Source organism: Nannospalax galili, unplaced genomic scaffold (genome assembly GCF_000622305.1).
Source record: "Nannospalax galili isolate Female #2095 unplaced genomic scaffold, S.galili_v1.0 scaffold1243, whole genome shotgun sequence".
Lineage (NCBI taxonomy): Eukaryota > Metazoa > Chordata > Mammalia > Rodentia > Spalacidae > Nannospalax > Nannospalax galili.
This window is the reverse complement of record NW_008349193.1, coordinates 131,293-153,421: the sequence shown is the minus strand read 5'-3', so window position 1 is coordinate 153,421 and position 22,129 is coordinate 131,293. Positions and strand designations below refer to the sequence as shown.

Here is a 22,129-nt window from a genome sequence, read left to right as displayed (position 1 = left end):
AGACACACAAGATCCTTCAACCCACAGCGTGCTGTGTGCATGTTCCCTGACATCCCCAAAACACATTTAAAACAATATTTTTAATGGTTCTTTAGAATTTCACACATTTTTATCATATTCAAGTCTACATCGCCCATCTCCTTTCAGACACACCTTACATAACCCGTTACTTCATGTCCTCCATTATTTTTAAGACCTATCACGTCTGATGTTTTTTCCAAATGCACTAAAGTATGGACTCGTTCCTTAGAGCTTAGTCAACCTGCCCAGCACCATACCGCTAATGAAAACTGACTCTCCGTCCTCCAGAAGCAATCAGTTGCCAGAAGATCCTCAGGAAGGGAGTGGGCATCTTGTCCACTCCCTCATCCATGCTGGCTTGCTGTCTTGCTTGGGCTTGCCAAGGTCTTTTGTATGCTGTAACAACCTCTGAGGGTTTATATGTATAACTGCCCTGTTTTACCAGATAACACATTGTACATGTATTCATCCACCACCTCTGCCTCTTACCGTCTTTCCACCCCGTCTTTGGTTAGGAGGAGATGATGTAATTTCCCTTGTAAGAAAAAGCAGTCTCATTTCTCCTACTTTCTTCATGTTGACCATGTTTGGATTCCCAGAAATCTCTTCACCAGGAATCATAAAAACAGAGTTGAGTTTAAAACCAGACATCATATCATACATCTTTTCAGAATGAAAACTAGGCCTCCCGTATTAAACCTCACCCACCCATGGCTCACAGATCACTGTAGAAGAGGGGCAGAAAGAATGTAAGAGCCGGGGTTGGTGCATGAACACAAGGAAACAGGCTTTCAGGCCACTGGGAACTTGCTCAGCTGAACTGCAGCAGTCCTGACAGCATGCGCAAGACCCATGCTGACTCAGTCAGACAAAACCCCAGCATAGAATGGGGGAAAGAAGCAGCAGGTCCAAACCCTAGCCTAGGAACTATTGTCAAATGATTACTGTGGGGTGAGAGAGAGTAGATGTCATTTAAAGGACTGATTCTAGATAGGCTGACTAGAATCTAGTGGATGAACTTGCACCAAGGGACACCTGGCTAGAAATTCTTGGTGGGATAGGACTTAATATATATGACAGAAAACCTGAAATCTGGTGGGGGGGCTATGAGGGGTGGGGAGGGGGAAGGGTTCCAAATTTGATTAAGATGTATTATATGAAATGCACAAAACACAATAAAATTTTTAAAAGTCTAGACAATGTAATCTACACAGTAATCGTCTTATGACTAAAAAAACCCCAAAATTGAAAATAAGAATTAGAAAATGAACAATGAAGCAAGCTCCCAGTAATCATAATTAGTTTCTAATTATGCTAATTCATCTGCCTAACTTTACCATCATCACACAAGCCTAATTCATTTCTGCTTCTGTTTTACTTCAATATAGAGTGTGCCATTCATTTATGTCAGCTGTGCCTCTTTGCTGCACCTGATCCTCCACACAGGGTTCCTCCCAGAGCTGACCAAGGACTGGGGTCTGACTGTGAGGATTGACCATCAGCTCCTGTTCTGTGCAAATCACTCTTCCCAGTTTAACCTCTGTGCAGGATTGTGCCTGACGGAGAGGGTCTCTTGCTTTCCTCACACTCAGTCATTCATGTGAGACACAATACAGGCAGAAGACTGTTGTGTGTACAAGTTAAAGTATCTCAGTGCTGGCCATGGGCCCTAAAAAATGAGTTCCAGTAACTCAGTGCACATCTGCCAATTGGGAGTAGGTTTGGCATAGCTTCTAAACATCACCAGGAGATACGTCCCCTTTCCACCTCACATAGTGTAGACAACATCCCAACAACAATGCTGGATCCAATGGCTGCCCTTCTTTAGCTTTGTTCTTGGACAAGGAACTTTCTACGTTTGGGAAACGTTTGTTGTCATTCCTCTTTCTACTCAGGACTGTGATGACCTGAGTTTAGACAAACCGCTTAGACCATCTTTAAAAGCTCAGAGCAGAACAGGAGCCTTTAGTCAGCACAGCACTATCCAGTTCCATGAGTTTCTCTTGGCTCAAATCGATGTTCTACCCTGGTGTGAAAGTTGACCGAGGATGAGCCTCTCCTTGTCAGAAGTACCAACTGACCCCATAACCATAGTGATGAATGAAAAGGCAGAAGATAGGAGGAAGGAAGCTGAGGACCAGAGGCAGGATGCTGATGCTCAAAATGGCATGAGCTGGGGGGCGGGTAGCAGGCAATGAATCAAAATCAGCCTTTGTCCCATTCATGAAAGTTCTGTCCAAGGATGCAGAGACACTGAGGACCAATAATGACTGAAAAGGACATTGTCCTGGGAGGCTTCATCATGCGCTTTTTTTTTTTTTTTAATAAAAAGGGCATGCATCTAGAAGGGTCTGTTTCACAGAAAAACACAGAACTATGAGAACAGCCATGTTCCCAGCTATCTCTGTGTGAGTCTCCTCTGTGCTCATCCCCAGAACTGAAGCTCCACATGAGTGGCAGTTTCCTGTGCTCAGTGTGTCTCTGCTACTCTGTGTCCTCCCTGCAGCATCAACCAGGATCTTTCCCTCCTGTGGATCTCTGATCTCCAGACTTGACATGGTCCTTGCCCTCCTGAATGTTCAGTAGTTCTGATTACCAACAGAACCTGCATAAGATTGGGCTCACCAGTGTGTTCCTTCATGAAGGGGAGGGTCTCAGGAGCCTGGCCACTGTTTGAGAAAGTAGAGACAGGAAATGCTTGATGGGAGAATTTTTCTTCAATGGGGTATCCTCACATAAGTCTCACACACTTAAAAGAAACTACCAAAACTCATTGAGCAAGAGAGACTGGGGTGGATCATTTCTTTGTTTCTGTCTTACATCTGAGATGCCTAGGCATTGGTTCATCTCTCTCCAGGAAATGTCCCCACAACCACCCAAAGCATCTCAGGCCTGAGGAGATGACTGAGCATAGTAAGTCCCCACAGCACTATGAAGACGGTCAGGGTAAAGACGTGAAGGAGCCCAGCAGGAAGGATAAGATAGGAAAGTCTAGTGCTGAGACACACTGATGTGGAACAGCTCACTCAAGAAGACACCATGCATACTGGGGCTGTGCCCTGGACATTGATGACACAAGGACAGGTCAGACAGACATGAATGGGTTCCAGGGAGATGACACTTCTGTAAGAGACAACAACAGCCATGCATGTGCCTGTTTCCTCACAACACAGTAGACTGATGGAGGAGAGAGAGCCAGGAAATTGAGAACATGCTTTGGCAACATAAGGCCCTGAGGACCTGTCTGAAAACAGGAGAATGCAAGGGGATGAGAGAGAGAGAGAGAGAGAGAGAGAGAGAGAGAGAGAGAGAGAGAGAGAGAGAGAGAGAGATTGTTTTTGAACAGTGCCCAAGCCACAGCTCTGTAGAAATAAGAATCAGGCTCCCAATGAAGGCAGTTCTGTTTCCTGTAGAGTGATAAAGTGACATATGTGTGACATCAGGAAGGTCCCAGCTTCCAACTGCCACATAAGCTCTGTCTGTCCACTTGGCAGGGGACCAACCATCGACAAGGGTCCAGCCACAGAGAGGAGATGCCATGACTCCCACACTAACAGCCCTGCTGTGGCTAGGTAAGATGGGAAGATGGGAAGGAAATACCCTAGTCTGGGAGGCATTCTCCTCCACCACCAGTCCCTGGTCCATCAGAGCATCTCAGAAGATGAGATGTCATCTGTGAGGGGAGAACCTACTCAGGTTTCAAGGTACAAATCTCTCAGAGGAATGTCTCTTCCGGGACTGAGTCTGGGCATGAGGAATCCAGCACTGGCAGGTAAGTGTGGCCCCAGCTGCCCCAGAAAGTTCTTCCTCTCTGAGGACATGGGGCCACCCTAGGCAGAGGAGATGGAGAACAACAGGTGTGGGCTGGTGATAGGAATGCTTCTCAGGTCCTGGGGTTGAGAAAAGAAATCTGACCAGGAATGGTATAAGACCAAGCCTCTGATTTCCATGTAGGGACCCTTCCCAAGCTACAAATTAGGGCTGAACCAGGTTCTTTTGTTACCAAGGGCATGCAGGTGAACGGTTCTTATGAGGAAACTACGGGTGACTAATAAGTACCCTCTCTATAAGTTGAGTTCCCTGGATCAGAGAGACAACATAGAAATTGAGCAATAAATTTTATTTTTCATCCCATCAGTTACATGGAAAAATGCAGGGTGATATGACTGTTATTATCAGACCCTTGCAGGTTGTCAAATTCAATGACCCCATTTACCAGGCTTCATCCTTCTGCCCTAGGATTCCACAGCAAACCCAGCCTGTCAGCCTGGCTCAGCAACAAGGTGACCTCAGGAGGGAGCGTCATCCTCCAGTGTGTCTCAGAGCAGCACTATGACAGGATTTTTCTGATCACAGAAGAAAAAGAGAAGCTGAGATGGATGCTGAACTCAGAGGATGTCCACAGGGCAGTCCCAGGCCCTGTTCTCCGTGGGCCCTGTGACCTCCATCAGTGGATGGACATGCAGATGCTATGGTTTTAACTTGAACGACTTATGGGAGTTGTCAGCACCCAGTGACCCCCTGGAGCTACTGGTCTCAGGTGAGGAAGCCTTTGTCTTCAATTCAATGTTGTTGAACCTGACACAGGTTCCAAAGGGAGGCCCTTGTGTGCGATGGGTGAGGGGGAACCAGGGCTCCTAAGCCCATGGACACATCACACTTACCTGATAGGGAGACCAGAGAGACAGAAACCAGTTGCAGCCACTGAGAGGGAAACTCAGAAGGTCCTGGAGGGAGTTGGGTCTTCACGTGCCTCCACTGGTCCTTCTGCAACATAATGATCATATCAAGTGTTATCTTTGAGTGTGACTCCCTTTTAGCACTATTAAAAACATGTCCATCTCCTTCTCATCTACTTTATTTGCAGGGACAGTCCACAAACCATCTATATAGGCTGATCCAGGCTCTGCCATTGCTAAAGGAAGTCCCATGACCATCTGGTGTCAGGGGACCATGGAGGCCCAAATATGTGTTCTATGAAAAGAAGGAAGCCTAGTACCCTGGGACACACAGACCCCACAGGAGCCCAGGAACAAGGCCAAGTTCTCCATCCCATCTATGACACAGACCATGCAGGGCGGTATCACTGCTACTTTCACAGCCCTGCTGGCTGGTCAGCAAACAGTGACACCCTGGAGCTGGTGGTGACATGTGAGGGGACACTCTGGGGTCTTGGTCACAGTTTCTCTCTCAAGAAAAATGATCCATTACTAGTGATGTCTCCCTCTTACAGAGCAGTTCTGGGGAATAACAAAGGCTTTGTAAGTCCGTTTGACTTCTTCTCCCCTAGGGGCCTATAGAAAACCTAGTCTGTCAGCCCTGCCCATCCCTACTGTGACATCAAGAGGAAATGTCACTCTTCACTGTGCCTCAAAGGAATATAACAATTTCATTCTGATCAAAGGGGATCGTATGTTCTCCAGTCCCCAAGATTCACCGCATATAAAATCTACTGGGCAGAACAAGGCCCTGTTCTCTGTGGGCCCTGTGACCCTCAGACATAGGTGGACATTCAAATGCTTTGCCTATGACCTGAGAAAACCCTGGCTGTGCTCATAACCCAGTTACCCCCTGGAGTTACTGGTTTTGGGTGAGGAAGTCCTGATCTTTCCCTTGAATGATAACAGACCTGACACAGGTTCCTTGGTGAGGCCCTGGTATATGGTGGGTGAGGGGAGGTAGAGTTTCTTAGCACTCTGACACAGAAAATGGAGGACACTGGGACCAGAGACTAAGGTACCAAGTCCAGACAGTGAAAGTTAAGCCCAAGAGTTCTAGGCCAGAGGTGGATTTTCAAGTGGCTGCACATGTCCCTATGCAACAGAGGATTAGCTTAAGTGTCATCATTAAGAGTGACCTCGGTGCCTCTGTTCAATCAGACCCACCTCCTTGTTACCTCCATCCTCTCCAGGGACTCTCCACAAGCCCACCATCTAGGCTGAGCCAGGATCTATCCCCACATTAGGAAATCCTGTGACCGTCTGGTGTCAAGGGACCCTTGTGACTACAATGTATATTCTACATAAAAATGGAAGCCGCCCACCCTGGGATAGACAGACGTCACAGGAGGCCAATAAGAAGGCCAGGTTCTATATTCCATCAACGACACGGCAATATCACTGTTACTGCTACACCTCTGCTGGATGGACAGAGCGCAGTGACATCCTGGAGCTGGTGGTGACAGGTGAGGACACTCTAGGGTACTAGTCCTTGTCTCTGTAATCATGAAAACAGATCTATAAAATGTTTCTTCCTAACATTATGGAAGAGGGAAAAAATATTGTAAGAGCCAGAGGTCTGGGAGGACCAGAGGGAAATAGTGTCTCCTGGACAGGACAGGATCCTGACACTCTGAACACAGCAGCTTTGGTTACATGTGCACAAGATCATGCCAATCAACATTCCAGGACTGAGCAGGGAGGAGCTCATTAACCTCCAACCGTAGCTGAGGAGCTGTTGAGAGTTGATGGCTTTTTAGAGAAGACAGTCAGTTTAAGTGTCTGGCCCCTGGTACATCTACATGCTCCAGGGCACTGGACATACCCATGAGTACCTGGGCAGCACACATCAGGCTCAGTGAGTTATAAAACAAACAAAAAGAGTACATTCGGTTGAGAGAGAGACAATGGGGTTGGTGGTAGACCAGGAATTACCTGGAGGAGAATGTATGAATTTCATAAAAATACATTGTATGCATGTATGAAATTCTCAAAAAATATTTTCAATGTATACATTATATTTCTTAAAAAGGTGCCCACTTCTCACTGCACATCTCAGAGGACAAGTGGGCTGTGTGAGTCCACTTAAATTGCTGCCTCCTTTTCTCCTAGGAGTCCACAGCAAACCCAGCCCGTCAGTCCTGCCCAGCCCTGTGGTGACCTCAGGAGGGAACCTGACCCTCCAGTGCATCTCTTCATGGACATATGACAGGCGCATTCTGACCAAGGAAGATCAGATTTTTTCTAGCCCTGTGGACTCACAGTACACTCACACTGAAATGCCCCAGGGACTCTTCCCTGTGGGCCTAGTGACCTCCAACCAGACATGGAGGTTCAGATGTTACGGTTATGACATTAGGAATCCCCGGGTGTGGTGAGTACCCAGTGACCCTCTGGAGCTCCTGGTGTCTGGTGAGGAAGCCTCAATCTTTTATTTTAATGATAGTGGGCCTGACACAGTTTTCCATGGGAGGCCCTGGTATGTTGGGGGTAGTCAGGTCTCTTGAACCTAAGACACTGAGATCTGACATATACAGACCAAGGACAGAGTGAGGTGGGAACCCAGGAGGGCCATGAGAATGAAGAGTCATCATGGGGCTCTATGTGCCCTCAGAGTCCTCTCGCATTGTGGCCTTCTCTGTGCCATTCTTCAAACAGAGCCCCCTCCTCCTCACCTACTTCCTTGCAGGAACCCTCCACAAACCCACCATCTGGGCTGAGCCAGGCTCTGTGATCATCTCAGAAAGTTTTATGATCATCTGGTGTCAGGGGACTCTGGATGCCAAAATATATATTCTACATAAAGAAGGAAGCCCAGCACCCTTGGGCAGTCAGACCCCACTGGAGACTGGGGACAAAGCCAAGTTCTCCTACCCATCGACAGCACAGGAAAACGCAGGGCGATACTGTTGTTACTTTGAGAGCCCTGCTGGCTGGTCTGTGTGTAGTGATCCCCTGGAGCTGGTGGTGACAGGTGAGTGGAGGCTCTTCTGCTCTAGTCCCAGGCTCTGTTCTCACACAAAAAAAGAAGCACATAAAAGATATCCCCCTCTCAGAGCCCAGAAACGGGAGAATATATGGACAGTGTGAGCCCATTTAACATGCTGCCTCACTTTTTTTAGGAGTCTTCAGCAAACCCAGCCTGTCAGCCCTGCCCAGCCCTGTGGTGTCTGCAGGAGGAAACCTGACTCTCCAGTGCATCTCTTCATTGAGTTCTGACAAGTTCATTCTAACCAAGGAAGATCAGAAGTTCTCCAGCCCACAGGACTCACAGTATATATTTTCCACTAGGGAGTACCAGGCCCTGTTTCCTGTGGATCCTGTTACACCCAGGCACAGAAGGACTTTCAGATGTTATGGCTACTACAACAGATACCCAGAGGTGTGGTCAGAATCCAATGAACCCCTGAAAATACACATCTCAGGTGAGGAAATCCCATCACTGACAGAACACTTTTTTCAGACTCAAAGCCTTGGGGATGAGCTCTGGAGTCCGTTCTGGGGGAGGCTGACAGGAACATTGGGTTCCTGAGTCAGAGCCTTAGGGAAGGAGAGACAGTGACACTTGATTGTCAGTATGGGAGAGGGAAGGTTCAGGGCCCCATTCAGTTCCTCCACCTCCAGTCCATCTTCCCTCCAGGTCTGCCCAGGAAGCCTTCCGTGTTCTCCCATCGCGGTCCTATCCTGACCCTTGGTGAGAACCTGACCCTCCAGTGTTTCTCTGATGTTGACTCCAGCAGATTTGCTCTGTCGGAGGGAGGAACTGACTTCACCACACACTCTGGTCAGCGGACTGAGGGTGGACTCTCTCAGGCTGACTTCCCCATGGGTCCTGTGAGTGGTTCTCATGGAGGCCAGTACAGATGCTATGGTGCACACAAGCTCTCCACTGAGTAGTCAGATCCCAGTGATCCTCTGGACATCCTGATCACAGGTGAGGAGCCCAGATGATCCAGTGAGGGTCCCAGACTGAACCAACCCTGCTTGAACAAGCCCAGGAGATGATGACCATGGTAAGATTGGAAGGAACAGTCACAGAGACAAGGCAAATGGAGTGGGTTAAATGACAGAGATAACAAAGACAATCAGGTCTTCAGAGATAGGTCCTGGAGAGGTCCCATCTCAGAACAAGATGGCAACCCCCAACCTACCCTTCTCTCTAGGACAGCTCCCTGTCACACCCTCCCTGTCAGTGCAACCAGGCCCCAACGTGTCCTCAGGAGAAAACGTGACCCTGCTGTGTCAGTCAAGCAGCCGGATGAACACTTTCTTGTTGACCAAGGAAGGGGCAGCCAGTCCCCGACTGCATCTCAATTCAAGGTTTCAAGATGGGAAGTACTGGGCAGAATTCTCTGAGTGCTGTGACCTCAGCCCTTGGGGACACCTACAGGTGCTATGGTTCTTGAAGCTCATCCCCCTACCTGTTGTCACACCCCAGTGACCCTGTAGAGCTTGTGGTGTCAGGTAAGGTGACCCTGAGCTCTCTAAACCCAAAGGGTGACTCAGGGTCCTGTTCCCAGGAGCGTTCTTAGCTAGTATCAGAATTAGGGGACCAGAGTAAGTGTCAATCAGGCGGAGATTCACCACTCAGAGATGCAGAGGCCAACAGTGATCCCTCAATTTGAGCTCAACCACCTCTTTCATTGGAATCCACAGGCTCCAGGTGGGCAGCAGTGGGCTGTGTGAAGGCCAAGGGCAGATGTAGAGCAGTGAGAAGCCTAGGGTTCTCTGGGAGTGACTTCCATCTCCACACTCCTAATGTGTTCTTTCCCACAACCCTCTGGGGTCTCCCCACACTCAGGCCCCAGCCCAGGAGCTGGGTAAGCTAGAGTCCTCTGTCCAGGGAGTTTGCTCTGCCCCAGGACATCTCTCTCTCCATCTGAGTCTTGGATCTTGTATCAGCTCAGCTTGTGTCTAGCAGCCTGGGACTCAAGCTGAGGTTAGAGTCCCCAGAAGTGCAGAGGCTTGGAGACCAGGCTGAAAATGGAGGATCTAAGCAAACAATGATGTTGAGTCCTAGTCTGAGAGGGACGGATGGAGAGGTGCAGAGAGACGAGACTGTCCCCTCACCTCCCAGTCCCACCCCAAGTAGGCCCCAAGAACCTGTCCCACATCCCAAGGAGTCAGGCACCAGTAGCTCTAAGTGAAGACTGTAGGGAAGTCAGTTCAGGGGCTCAGAAATAGTAGTGGGGTTGGTGAACCTCTTCTGGAGATGCTGAATTGGACAAGCCTCTCCCATGTTGGGCCTCAGTTTCTCTAAGTGTAAAGAACTGAGACCTGCCCCAGACCTTTAAGTTCCTTTTGGTCTGACTGTGTGTGAATTCTCCAGGCAGAGGAGGCCACCAGATCTTGGATCTGCAGTCAGTCTGTCCTTCCTGCCACAGTGATGGTGGCATAGTGCAGGGGTGTGGCACGGGGGCATGGCAGGGCTTCCAGGCACCTTACCTTCACCTCATGGGGCTCAGTTCTGGTGGAGGGAATAAGGTTGGAATTCAAATGACCTGGGTTCAACCCCAGCTCTGCAATTTCCTCTAGGGTGACCTGGGGGAGGTAAAGTTGTGGAATTTGAGGGGAAATATCATATTGCATTATTGTGAGAATGGGGGGTGGTGACTGCAAAGACCCAGCATGGGCCTGGCACACAGTAGGTGCTCAGGTAAACAGCATCATTTCTCATTCATGATGTCACTTGTGCCCCAGGACTGGAAACATACCAGAAGTTTCTGATCGGGGTCTCAGTGGCCTTCCTCCTGCTGCTTTTCATCCTCCTCATCCTCTTCCTCCTCCGACACAGGCGTCAAGGCCAACACGGGCAGGAGGGTGTGTAGGATGTGGGTGTCCGAGGCGTAGTGGGCTCCCCTTTGGGTCACCGAAGCAGCAGCTCAGGGCTCCAGTCACAGGGAAAGCAGGAAGGCTAGGTGGGGGGTTGAGCTGATAAATGCTTCTGCAGATTCTCAGATAATAAGACAGGCATTCTGTGAACTGTTACATTTGCACACGTCTCCCATGTGTTGTAAAGTTCCCTTCCTTCCCTGCAGGTTCCTGGGGCAGGGGCCTCCCACCTCCTGGCTGAGACTCTTCTCTCTTCTGTAGCCCAGAGAGAACCAATGGACTCACAACTTTCTGCAGAAGCTGAGGAGCCAGTGCCGAGGGACAGAGATCCTCACAAGAGGTAACTCAAGCCCAGTGACCAGACTCCCACCTGCCTGCCTCCCCTCACTGCCAAACCACACCCTTTGTCTCTCCAGATTTCACCTGGCTGCTGCCGTCAAGAAAGAAATCCTGTTTAAGAGAAAAGGGCTCTGGGAAGGGGGATGTCTGAGGTCTTGGCATTGCAGGCGTGGTGGGGAGGGGATGTGGTCAGTGCTCTGTGGGGCTAGACCTTCACTATAGACCTGAGGGCATCACTAAGATTCCTTGCTCTGTCCCCATCTGAGAACTAAGAAACTGAGATCCCAGGATTCTGGCCAGGAGATGACTTTCTTGTTCTTTCACATCAGATGCTTCTGTGAAGGTCCCGCAGTCTGAGGACAGCATGAAGATGGACAGTCTGGTGAGACCCTCCTCCAGTTGATAGTGCTGAGAAGCCTAGGGTCAAACTCTGTGTCCTCCCTCAGCCATCAGTGACCTCTATAGCTGATCTCATCCTTCCGTTAGCATCGGCTACTCCCTGATACAGCCTCACTGTTTCTGGGTTTTCCTGGGAACATGTGCCCCTCCCTCTGTCTCCTCTGTGGCTCTTCAGTCTGGTTGTTACCATGCCCAAGTGTCTCAGAAGACCATCTGAGGGGTGAGATCTGTACTTGTTCTAGAGGGATTTCCTAGCCATGTACAAGGCGCTGAGTTTGATCCCCAGCACCGAAAAACAAACCAGTAAAACACGTGGCTAAATGAGATCCCCATATACCTGAGCCCACTCCACTCAATCCCAAGCCACCCACAGGGAGCTCCAATTTTTTCTTTCCTTGTGTGTGTATCTGTATATGCATGCACGTGTGTGTCCATTCATGTGGAAGACGAGGATCAGCTGAGTATCTTCCTCAGTTGCCCCCCCCCGCCATTCTTTCTGGGACAAATTTCTCACTAAACCTGCAGCTCAGTGATGTGGGTAGTCTGTCTGGCCAGTAAGTCCCAGGGATCCTGCTTTCTCTACCTCCCCAGGGCTGGGATCACAGGTCTGTGTGGCCTTGCCTGGATTTTACATGGCAGGGTGCTGGAGATCAAACTTCAGTCCTTGGTTCTTAAATAGCATGCATTTTACTGAGCCATCTCCCAGACCCTTGACCAGGCTCCCTATAGGGGCTGTAGACGCTGCAGGGAACAGAGCTCCTTACCCACTGGGACAACAACAGGGATGAGAGAGGACTTGCTAAGAAGCACAGTGTGAGTGATGCAGGAAAATAAAGGGAGAATGGTGTGGGGTAGACAGGATCAGTGTGAATTGCAAGGGGGGTTGGGAGACTTTGACAGGATCATTCTGAGGAGAAGCCATCATTGAGGAGCCCACACAGACGTCTAGTGGGCCAGCACCTGCAGGTAGGGGACACTGCGGCACAAAGGTCCTGGGACAGTTGGACTGTGTCACTGAAGTTGGTGGAGTGAGAGAGTACCAGACTTGGAGGAAAGAAGCTGTCTCATACCCCAAGTCACTGAACGTTCATTAGGCATGCCATAGTCTGATTTAAATGTCTGAGGATCACTCTGGTCACCCTGTGGAAATCTGAATGGATGAGGTGCCCAGGGGAACCAGGGCACAGTGTCTCTGACTCACTGTCTCTCTGTTGCAGAGCCCATCTGAGGAAGATCCCCTGAAAGAATTGAATGCCCAGGTGAATCCATCCAAGTTCAGGAAATCAGGGGATACCTCTACTTCCACCATGTCAAGGAAATTACTAGATTCAAAGGATATACAGGCAGAGGAAGACAGAGAGATGGGCAGACAGGCGGAAGAAGGCAGAGAGATGGACAGACAGGTGGAGGAAGACAGAGAGATGGACAGACAGGCGGAGGAAGACAGAGAGATGGACAGACACACAGAAGAAGACAGAAATATGGACAGACAGGTGGGTACTGTTTCCCCCATGCCACACACTCCAAACACCAGGCATGGAGCTTCTCCTCACTCTTTCCAACTCCAGGCTCTTGCATCTGAGGATCCCCAAAATGTGACCTACACCCAGCTGTGGTTTATGAAACCAACACAGGCACAAATGAGCCTCACAACTCCCATCCAGGGAGGCCCAAGCTGAGACCAGTGAACACCCTGGTCTGGTGTCTAGCAGCCCAGGAAGACCCTGACCCCATACCCTATAGAGGGAGACTCAGGGATGGCTGAGGAACAGGACATGCCCGGAATGCACAGCCGTCTTGTAGACTGCACCTGCCTGCAGGAGATTCTGGGAATATTGTGGACTCAGTTGATGCTGCAGTCAGAGAGAGCTAAATATTTCTACATTTTGTAAATAAAGCAAAAGCCTTATCAATAATCAATGAAAGAAATGGGAAAAGAAAGATGAGATAAGAGAATGCTTTTAATTTTTTAGCATTAATATATACTTTTCTCAATTATGTTTCAATAAAGTTTAAAATTGAAACAATACAATGAGCACATCTAACATGAAATGAAATTTCAGAGTCACAAAGAAATTTATAAGAAAAGAAATCATGGCCTTCTCATCATACTGAAAATATAGAAAAAGAATAGCCACCTGTTCCAAATGAAGGACTGGAAAAGGAAACTATGTAGAAAGAGATGCCCTGAGCTACGAAGATGGTGTTGTGAGCCAGTAATCACAACTAATCATGAGGCTGAGGCAGCGGGGTTCACAAGTTCTAACCTACCTAGGATACACAGAGAGATCAAGAGTGGCCTCTGGAACGTTGGAAGACCATCTCAAAATAAAAATCAAAAGTGATGTGCAGCTTTAGTTCAGTGTTTGAGCATTTGCCTGACACCCTGGGTCATTCCTAGTACTGGAGAGAGAAATAAAAGAGAGAAACAGACAGGAGTGTGGGGGGGCAGACTGTATTTATGCTAACACTTGTGATCTGTGTGCCCATACCCGGAGATAGTATCACCTGGTCATACAGCACTTCTGATCTGTAATATTTGGAGAACCGCCATGCTCATTTCTATAGTGCCTAGAAATATTTAGATTCGTTACACAAAAATAGCATACAAGTGTGCTTTCTTCCACATTCTTATCATTTTTCTTTATTGAGTGTGTTTTTTACTTAATGTACAAAATAAAGGGATTCATTATGATGTTGACATACACGATAGTATTGAACTTGGTTCATATTCGGTCCCATCACATCACCGTCCCTTATCTCCATTTGTACCTCCTGCTGGTCCCCTTCCCCCACACTAATGATCCCCCTTTCCTTTAATTTTCACAAACATACGCACTTCTTTTTTGTAGCTCTCACAAGAGAGAAACATGGAACAGTTGTCTTTTTGTATCGTCTGTTGCTCTCTCCAATTTCGCCTCCTGTCAGTATGCTTCCTCATACCAAATACTTGGACTTCTGTATCATACACGTGTATTTTTAACCTTGTTTATTTATATTATAAAATACACGGCTGTCAACATTTTCACAATGCATTCAAGCACTTCAATCATAGTCCTTCATCCTCGCCTGCCCCTTCCCGTCTGTCTGCTACCCCTAAAAATATCCCCCCTTCGACTCCCATGTGTTATTTTATTCGGATCCCACATGTGCAAAAATAGTATTTGTCATGCCAAGTTTAGTTTGTTTTGTTTGACATGAGGATTTCTATTTTCATCTGTGGTTTCACTTGGTGTAATTTCATTCCTTTTATAGCTGGATAAAACCCTGTATGACAAATTTTCTTCATCCGTTTATCTGTTGATTGACACCTAGGCTGTCTATATATTCACTACTGTGAATAGTAAAGTACTAACATGAATCTGCACACATCTATATAGTCTGACAACTTAGAATGGTATAGCCACATCACAGGTTAGTTCTGTGTTTAGATTTCTGATGAATCTCCACACTGATTTCCATAGTGACTGCAGCAGTTTACATTCCAATTAGCAAGACATACAGAGCCTTCCTCCCCAAATCCTGACCAGCATTTACTACTGTTTATTGTCTTGATGCTACCCATCTTAATGGGAACAAGATGGGTCTATGAATGTGATCTTCTCCATGTGTTCCCTACCTAGTGCTGATTGTCTTCTCACAAAAGCAACAGGCTCTTATGCTGCTTCTCTTAGAGATTTCCCATTCATAGTAAGAAGAAATCTCAGAACACATTCATAACGCAAAAGACCCTGGGAAATGGCGCCCCAGTGTCCTGGTTGTTTCATTTCTCAGAGCAGCTGATGTGTTGCCCTGCTGAGTAAACACCTCCAAGGCTTCAGTCCTTCACTTCTTCAACGTGGCCTTGCATCATGCACCCAGTGCATTCGCATTGCTTTTGAGTCCTTTCATGTTGGCACACAAAGCAATGGTTTTATTGTGGCATCTTCATACATGCGTGTGAGGGCTTAACTCACTGGTTCTCACCACACACCCTTTCCCTCCCCCTTTCTCCCTTCCCCTCCACGAGTTTTCTCATTGTGTGTATCCTCTCACCTCTGTTTCCCACCTCCATTTCTACTTCATGACATACAAACCAACACAGATAAATATAGACAGATATTTGCACACATATGGAATTTTAAATTTAGGCTCTGCATAGGAGTGAACACATACAGTATTTGCTTTCTGAGTCTGGATTATTTCACTTCACATAATGATTTCCAGTTGTGTTCATATTCCTCAAAATATAAATTTCATTATTCTTACAGCTGCATAAAATTCCCTTGGGCATACACATTGAATTTTTTTAACCATTCAGTGGCTGATGGGAATCAAAGCTGGTTACATTTTCTGGGTATTGTCAGTAGTGTAGTGATAAACGTATGAGCAGCTTCTCTGTGACATGTTGACTTTGAGACTTTCAGGTTCAAATGCTGTAGCTGGGTCTAATGTTAGTCCTATTTTCAGATTTGAGGAACCTCCCCATCATTTCTAAGGGAGCTGCACCATTTCACATTCCCACCAGCATCATCTGAGAGTTCCTCTTTTCCTACTTCCTCATCATAATTTTGTATCATTTTGCTTATTCTGATAGCCATTCTTTTTTGTATTTACTTTTGATGAGTTCTTACACACACACACACACACACACACACACACATCACACACACATGCACACACACACACAGCATTAGATGATAGAATACACACACACACACACACACACACACACACACACACACACACACACACACACACACACACACACACACACACACACACACACACACACACACACACACACACACACACACACACACACACACACACACACACACACACACACACACACACACACACACACACACACACACACACACACACACACACATACACACACACCATAATGTATTGCTTTTATAACCACCCCCTCAGCCCACTCCCACATCCTCCTTCCCTTTCTCCCAACCCCTTCTTCTGCCCACCTCCTCCCCAGTGGACACACCAGAGCAGAAAACAACAACCCTCTTCTAGCCAATATTAGCAGTCCTTAGCTTCCCAGGAAAGGGCAGAACACATGTCACCTCCTCTACCCACAGGAGACACTTGAAGGGCCTAGTCTTGTACAGGTGATTGTAGCTGTCGTGTTTTGATGGGTGCACACAGCAATCTCATGTTTTTATTTTAAATGAATAGGTGTTATTAATTTTTCAAGTCCATTTATTTTCAAAAATTTCATAGAATATATATTTGTTACATTTAGACCACCTCTCCTTTATATACCTCTCCTTAATACCCCACCTGCTGTATTATACACATACACACACACTTGTACACAAAATTTATGTTCTCTAATGACCTTCATTATGGGTCCATCCACTAGAGCCTGGTTAACTTACCAAGAGTCACACCGTTTAAAAACAAATCTCTCTATCTTTCCCTCTCGCTCTTCCTCTCCCTTTCCCTCTTGCTCAGCAGACTTTGGCTGCCAACACTTCCTCGGCTCATATTGAAGTTTCTTACTCACTCTCCAAGTCTATACTGGGATTTTCACTGGCTTGAGCTTACACATGCCATCACCATTGTTGTAAATTCAGATGAGTAACTGCCCAGCTGTCCAGAAAACTCTGCTTTCTTCTTGTCATATGCCACCCCTGGCTTTCATGGTCTTCATACCCTGTTTTCCACAATGATCCTTGAGCCTTGAGGCAGAAGTTTGATATAGGTGTCCTTTGGAGAGGCAAACACCCTGAAGCCTCTTACTCTCTGCCCATTGGTTAGTTGTGTCTCTGATTAATCCCCCTCTGTTGAATGAGGAAGCTTCTCTGGTGAGAGTTATGAGATGCATTCGTTTCTAGGTATAACAATAAGTCATTAGGAGTCAGTTTAATACTATGTCCATTTAGCAGACTAGTAGTAGGCTCTCCCCTGTGCCTGTGACCTCTTTAGCCATGGATTCCTGGGCCTGATATCAGTAGTGGTCATGGATCCATATTGTGCAGCTTCCACAAAATCAATCAGAAATTTATTGGTTACTCACTAATATTTGTGCTGTGATTGCACGAGTGAGCACATCCTTTCAGGCCAGTTGTTATAGCTCACAGGATACAGAGCTATGCAAGTCTGGTGATTATTTTTCCCTTTTGGTAGCACACATAACACCTTCCAATACTAGGAAAGCTAGCCTGTAGAGAGAAGACTTTGAGGTTAGTACCAGCCTGATTTCTCCTTGGTTTTTCTACAGCTCATATATGTAGTGTCTTTAGCAATAGCACCTTACCATCAAGTTCTTGGGGGTGATCAAGAGAAGTAAGGCTGGATCATATGGCAGATCAAAAATTGCATCTATCCGTAGCTCAACTGACACTATATATTAGACCACTTTCTTCATTAACATAAAGTGATCCCCAGACTGAACACCAAGCAATGTCATATCTTGATGGAAGCATTTCCTGACGCACTTCCCCATCCTCTGATTCTTATCTTATTTCTCCCCTCCCTTCTGTGCTGTTCCTTGGTCCACTGAGCCAAAGACAAGATCATTTTTGCAGATAGTGGTGGTAAATGCAGTGACTCGTATCTGATCAAAGTACAGAGAATTAGAGACTCGTGACAAGCAGCCTGATTTGGGTGAGATAGGCTCTCAAAGCAGTTTTATTGCCCACTTTTCTATCTGCAACCTATCCGCTTGGGCACTTTCCAATTGGACAGTCTCCTGTTGACTTAGCCATCAGGGAGTCCAATTTTTGAGTAGGGAACTGATTTCAACAGGGGTTACCAGTAGTCCAAAAATTGTTTCTGAAATCTGGTCAGCCCATACTCCCAGTCTGGGCAGCCCATGGTCTCTTGTATTCCCAATCTGTTCTTTCATTTGGCCTGACCTGCCAGGATCCTGTTTCTCTTTCCCCTACACGTCTCCCCAAGACTCTGATAGTCTATGAGAACATCAGAGCCTCTGAGCTTGGGAAAGGACAGGGAATAATATGGAGTGTCAGAAAGGACTCTGTTCTTCCTGGAACATTCCAAACGGGGATCAGAGTGGACCCCACACCATCAGGTGGACATCCAAATTCAAACAGTGGTGTGATTAACCTCCCCTTTTGTAATAAGACTAGAATTAACCTAGTACCATAACAAGACAACTATCTTAAGAAAAGAAGACCATACCTCTCAGAAATAAAGACTCAAAATTCTGGGCAAAATATATTTACACACCACAAAATGGTATCCCAGTCTATGATAGATATGATGGGGTTCCACAGGTTTATCACATGAGGACAACCTATCCATGTTATCTGGATGATTCTTTCAGAATGGCATGATTGACTAGTGGTGCCTTTTTCATAGTCTATTTATCTCTTTAAAAGACATTATGTGGTAAATGTATCAGCATATTTTATCCAGTGATTTGTATGAGACTTACAGACCATGAAAAAGTTGGTCTTACCCAAGATTTATAACATCAATTCTATAAACAAATTATGGAATTCATAGAGAAAGAGCCTCCTACAGTAGATGGAAATTAACACTGAGAACTTCAACTTGTCAACATGTGGAGAATAAGAGGCTGCAGACTGTTTATCCATGAATAGGACAGCTATATCAAACATCTGCTTCATAAGGCTCAGGGATCACTGTGGAACACGGGGCAGAAAGGTCATAAGGGCCAGGAAGTGGAAGACCACAAAGAAAACAAATTTCCAGATACTTGTCAGCTAACTCATGTGAACTCACAACAGTGGTAACAGCTTATGCAATCCTCTTGTAAGCTCCAGTCAGTAAAAATTTCCCATTCCTGAACTCTTGAGCATAAATTTGCACACTCCAATATAAAATCAAAAGCGAGAACCTGAAGCCTAGACCAACCAGCTTTTCATGCCCAACAGGTGAACCACAAAGGCACATAAAGTTAACAAAAAGAAGCAGACCTAAACTCAACAAAGGAAGGCTTGAGTCTCACACAAGAACCAAAATATACATAAGAAATCCACATGCCAAAGTCACAGAGAAAAAATAACAACATGAGAAATCAAAATAATAGATCCCCACCAAGTACCATCAGTCCTCTAGAAGAGTACAGTGAGAACCCCATAAAGATAACAAGGGACTTGGAACTTAAAAGATCAATTATAAATAAGATAAAAGAATTCAATGAATTTAAAGAACACACAAACAAATAAAGAACTGAAGGAAGGTAGGCATAAACTTCTGAATGAGTTCGGAAGAGTTAGAAATATTGAAGAATGCTCAGGCTGAAATGAAGAAGGAAGTAAAACACTTGGTAAGCCAATTAGAAATGACAGGAGAAAGCCTCACCAATAGGATGAATGAAATGGAGAACAGAATCTCAAGACTGGAAGATAAAATGGACAAATTAGACCACTCAAGAAAAGATTATGAAAAATTTAAGGAAACACAAGAATATATTATGCAGGATTTGAATGACACCATAAAAAGACCAACCTTACAAATTATAGGCATACAGGAAGGAGAAGAATCTCAGGATAATGATGTGGACCACATCTTCAGCAGGATTGTAGAAAATTTCCTAAAATTAAAGAAAGACATGCTCATACAAATACAAGAAGCATATAGAACACCAAATAGACAGGGCCAGATAAGAAACTCTCCATGGCACATCATAGTAAAAATTCTAAATGTAAAAAATAGAGAATACTGAAAGGTGCAAAAGAAAAACAAGTCACATATAAAGGAAAACCCATTATGATTACAGTTGACTTTTCAGCGAAACACAATGCATAAGAAATACTTTTGAAAATGCTCAACAGTTTTAGCCAAAGGGGAAATGGAAATTAAAATTATTTTACCAAGCAAAAGTGTCTGTAATAGTTGAAAAACAAAGAAAAATCTTCCACCACATAAATAGGGTGAAAGAACTCATGTCCACAAAACCAGCCCTTCAGAGACTTCTTGAAGCAATACAAAGAGCTGAAGAATGGAACGACTATACCCAAGGAGTTACGGAAAGAAAATTAACGAAGGCATAACTGGGGAGAGTACACAGCTATATCAAGAATGTGAACAGAAATTAAAATGACAGGAATCAATACACATCTTTCATTAGTAACTTTAAATATCAATGGACTGAACTCCCCAGGAAAAAGACACAGACTAGTTGAATGGATTAAGAAACAAAACCCATCTTTTTGATTTCTATAAGAAACTCATCTCAGTTTCAAGGACAGGCACTCCTTAAGGTGAAAGGATGGAAAAAATATACCAAACGAATGGTACTAAGAAAAAAGCAGGCATTGCAATTCTAATATCTGATAAAAGAGACTTTAAACTAAAACTAATCAGAAGAGATAAAGAGGGCCACTTCATTTTGATCAGAGGAACAATTAACCAAGAAGATATTACAATCATGAACATACATTCACCAAACTCTGGTGTACCCAACTTCATAAAATCAGTACTACAGGACTTTAAAACCCAGATTAATCGCAACTCATTAATAGTGGGAGACTTCAGTTTCCCATTGTCTCCATCAGACAGGTCAACAGGACAGAGAATTAATGGAGAGACATCTGAATTAAACAATACCATACATCAAATGGGCCTAACAGACAACTACAAAATATTCTACCCGAGCACCAAAGAATATACTTTCTATTCAGCTCCCCATGGAACCTTCTCCAAAATCTACTATATACAAAACAAACCTCAACAAATACAAAAAGATTGAAATAAATCCATGCATTCTATCAGACCACAATGCAATAAAGCTTAAAATCAACACTGGAAGAAGCCCTAGTAACCACATGAACATATGGAAATTAAGAAACAAACTCCTGAATGATGAATGGGTCAAAGCAGAAATTAAGAAAGAAACAAAAGTATTCCTGGAACAAAATGGAAAGGACAATACAACACAATAAAACCTCTGGGACACATTGAAAGCAGTCCTTAGAGGGAAGTTTAAAGCTCTAAGTGCCTACATTAAAAAATCAGAAAGGGGGCTGGAGAGATGGCTCAGTGGTTAAGAGCACTGACTTCTCTTGCAGAGGACCTGGGTTTAATTCCCAACACCCACATGGCAGCTATGAACCATCCTTAACTCCAGTTCAAGGGTAATCCAAAGCTCTCTTTTGACTGACGCGGCATTGCACAACATGGGTGCACTCACATACATGCAGGCAATGTAATCATAAACATGAAATAAAAATAATGAAATATTTAAAAAAATCAGAAAGAACACAAATAAATGACTTAACATTGCAACACAAGACACTTGAAAAGCAACAACAAATGAAACCCAAACCCAGCAGACAAGAAGAAATAACAAAAACTAGAGCAGAAATTAATGAAGTAGAAACAAAAAATAATAAAAAGAATCAATGAATCCAAGAGCTGGTTTTTTGAAAAGATAAACAAGATTTGCATACCCCCAAGCCCAGTTAACTAAAAAAAGAAAGAGAACCTCCAAAACAAAAAAAAAATCAGAGATGAAAGGGGAAACATCACAACAGACACCAAAAAAAAAAAAAATCCAGAACATTATAAGGGAATACTTTAAAACCCTGTATGCTATGAAATTTGAAAACCTAAAAGAAATGGATGGGTATCTAAAAGCTTTGGATCCACCAAAACTAAACCAAGAAGATTTCAACAGCTTAAACAGACCCGTAGCACATAGGAAATTGAAACAGGAATGCAAACCTCCTGACTAGAAAAAGCCCAGGACCAGATGGATTTACAGCAGAATTCTACCAGACATTTAAAGAAGATCTACATCCAATGCTACTTAATTTATTCAAAAAAATAGAAATGGAGGGAAAACTTCCAAATTCCTTCTATGAAGCCAGCATCACTCTCAT

General features: G+C 45.2%; 1 protein-coding gene across 1 annotated transcript in view; it reads left to right on the top strand.

The window, feature by feature from the left end:
* The first annotated feature begins 6,030 nt into the window (after positions 1-6,030).
* LOC103744709 overlaps positions 6,031-22,129 on the top strand; it is a 53,734-nt gene continuing 37,635 nt past the window's right edge. The window contains 9 exon segments of the mRNA XM_029570128.1: positions 6,031-6,205; positions 6,852-7,151; positions 7,429-7,713; positions 7,862-8,164; positions 8,380-8,673; positions 8,903-9,089; positions 9,091-9,248; positions 10,434-10,559; positions 11,240-11,292. Of these exon segments, the coding sequence (XP_029425988.1) occupies positions 6,031-6,205; positions 6,852-7,151; positions 7,429-7,713; positions 7,862-8,164; positions 8,380-8,673; positions 8,903-9,089; positions 9,091-9,248; positions 10,434-10,559; positions 11,240-11,292 (1,881 nt within the window).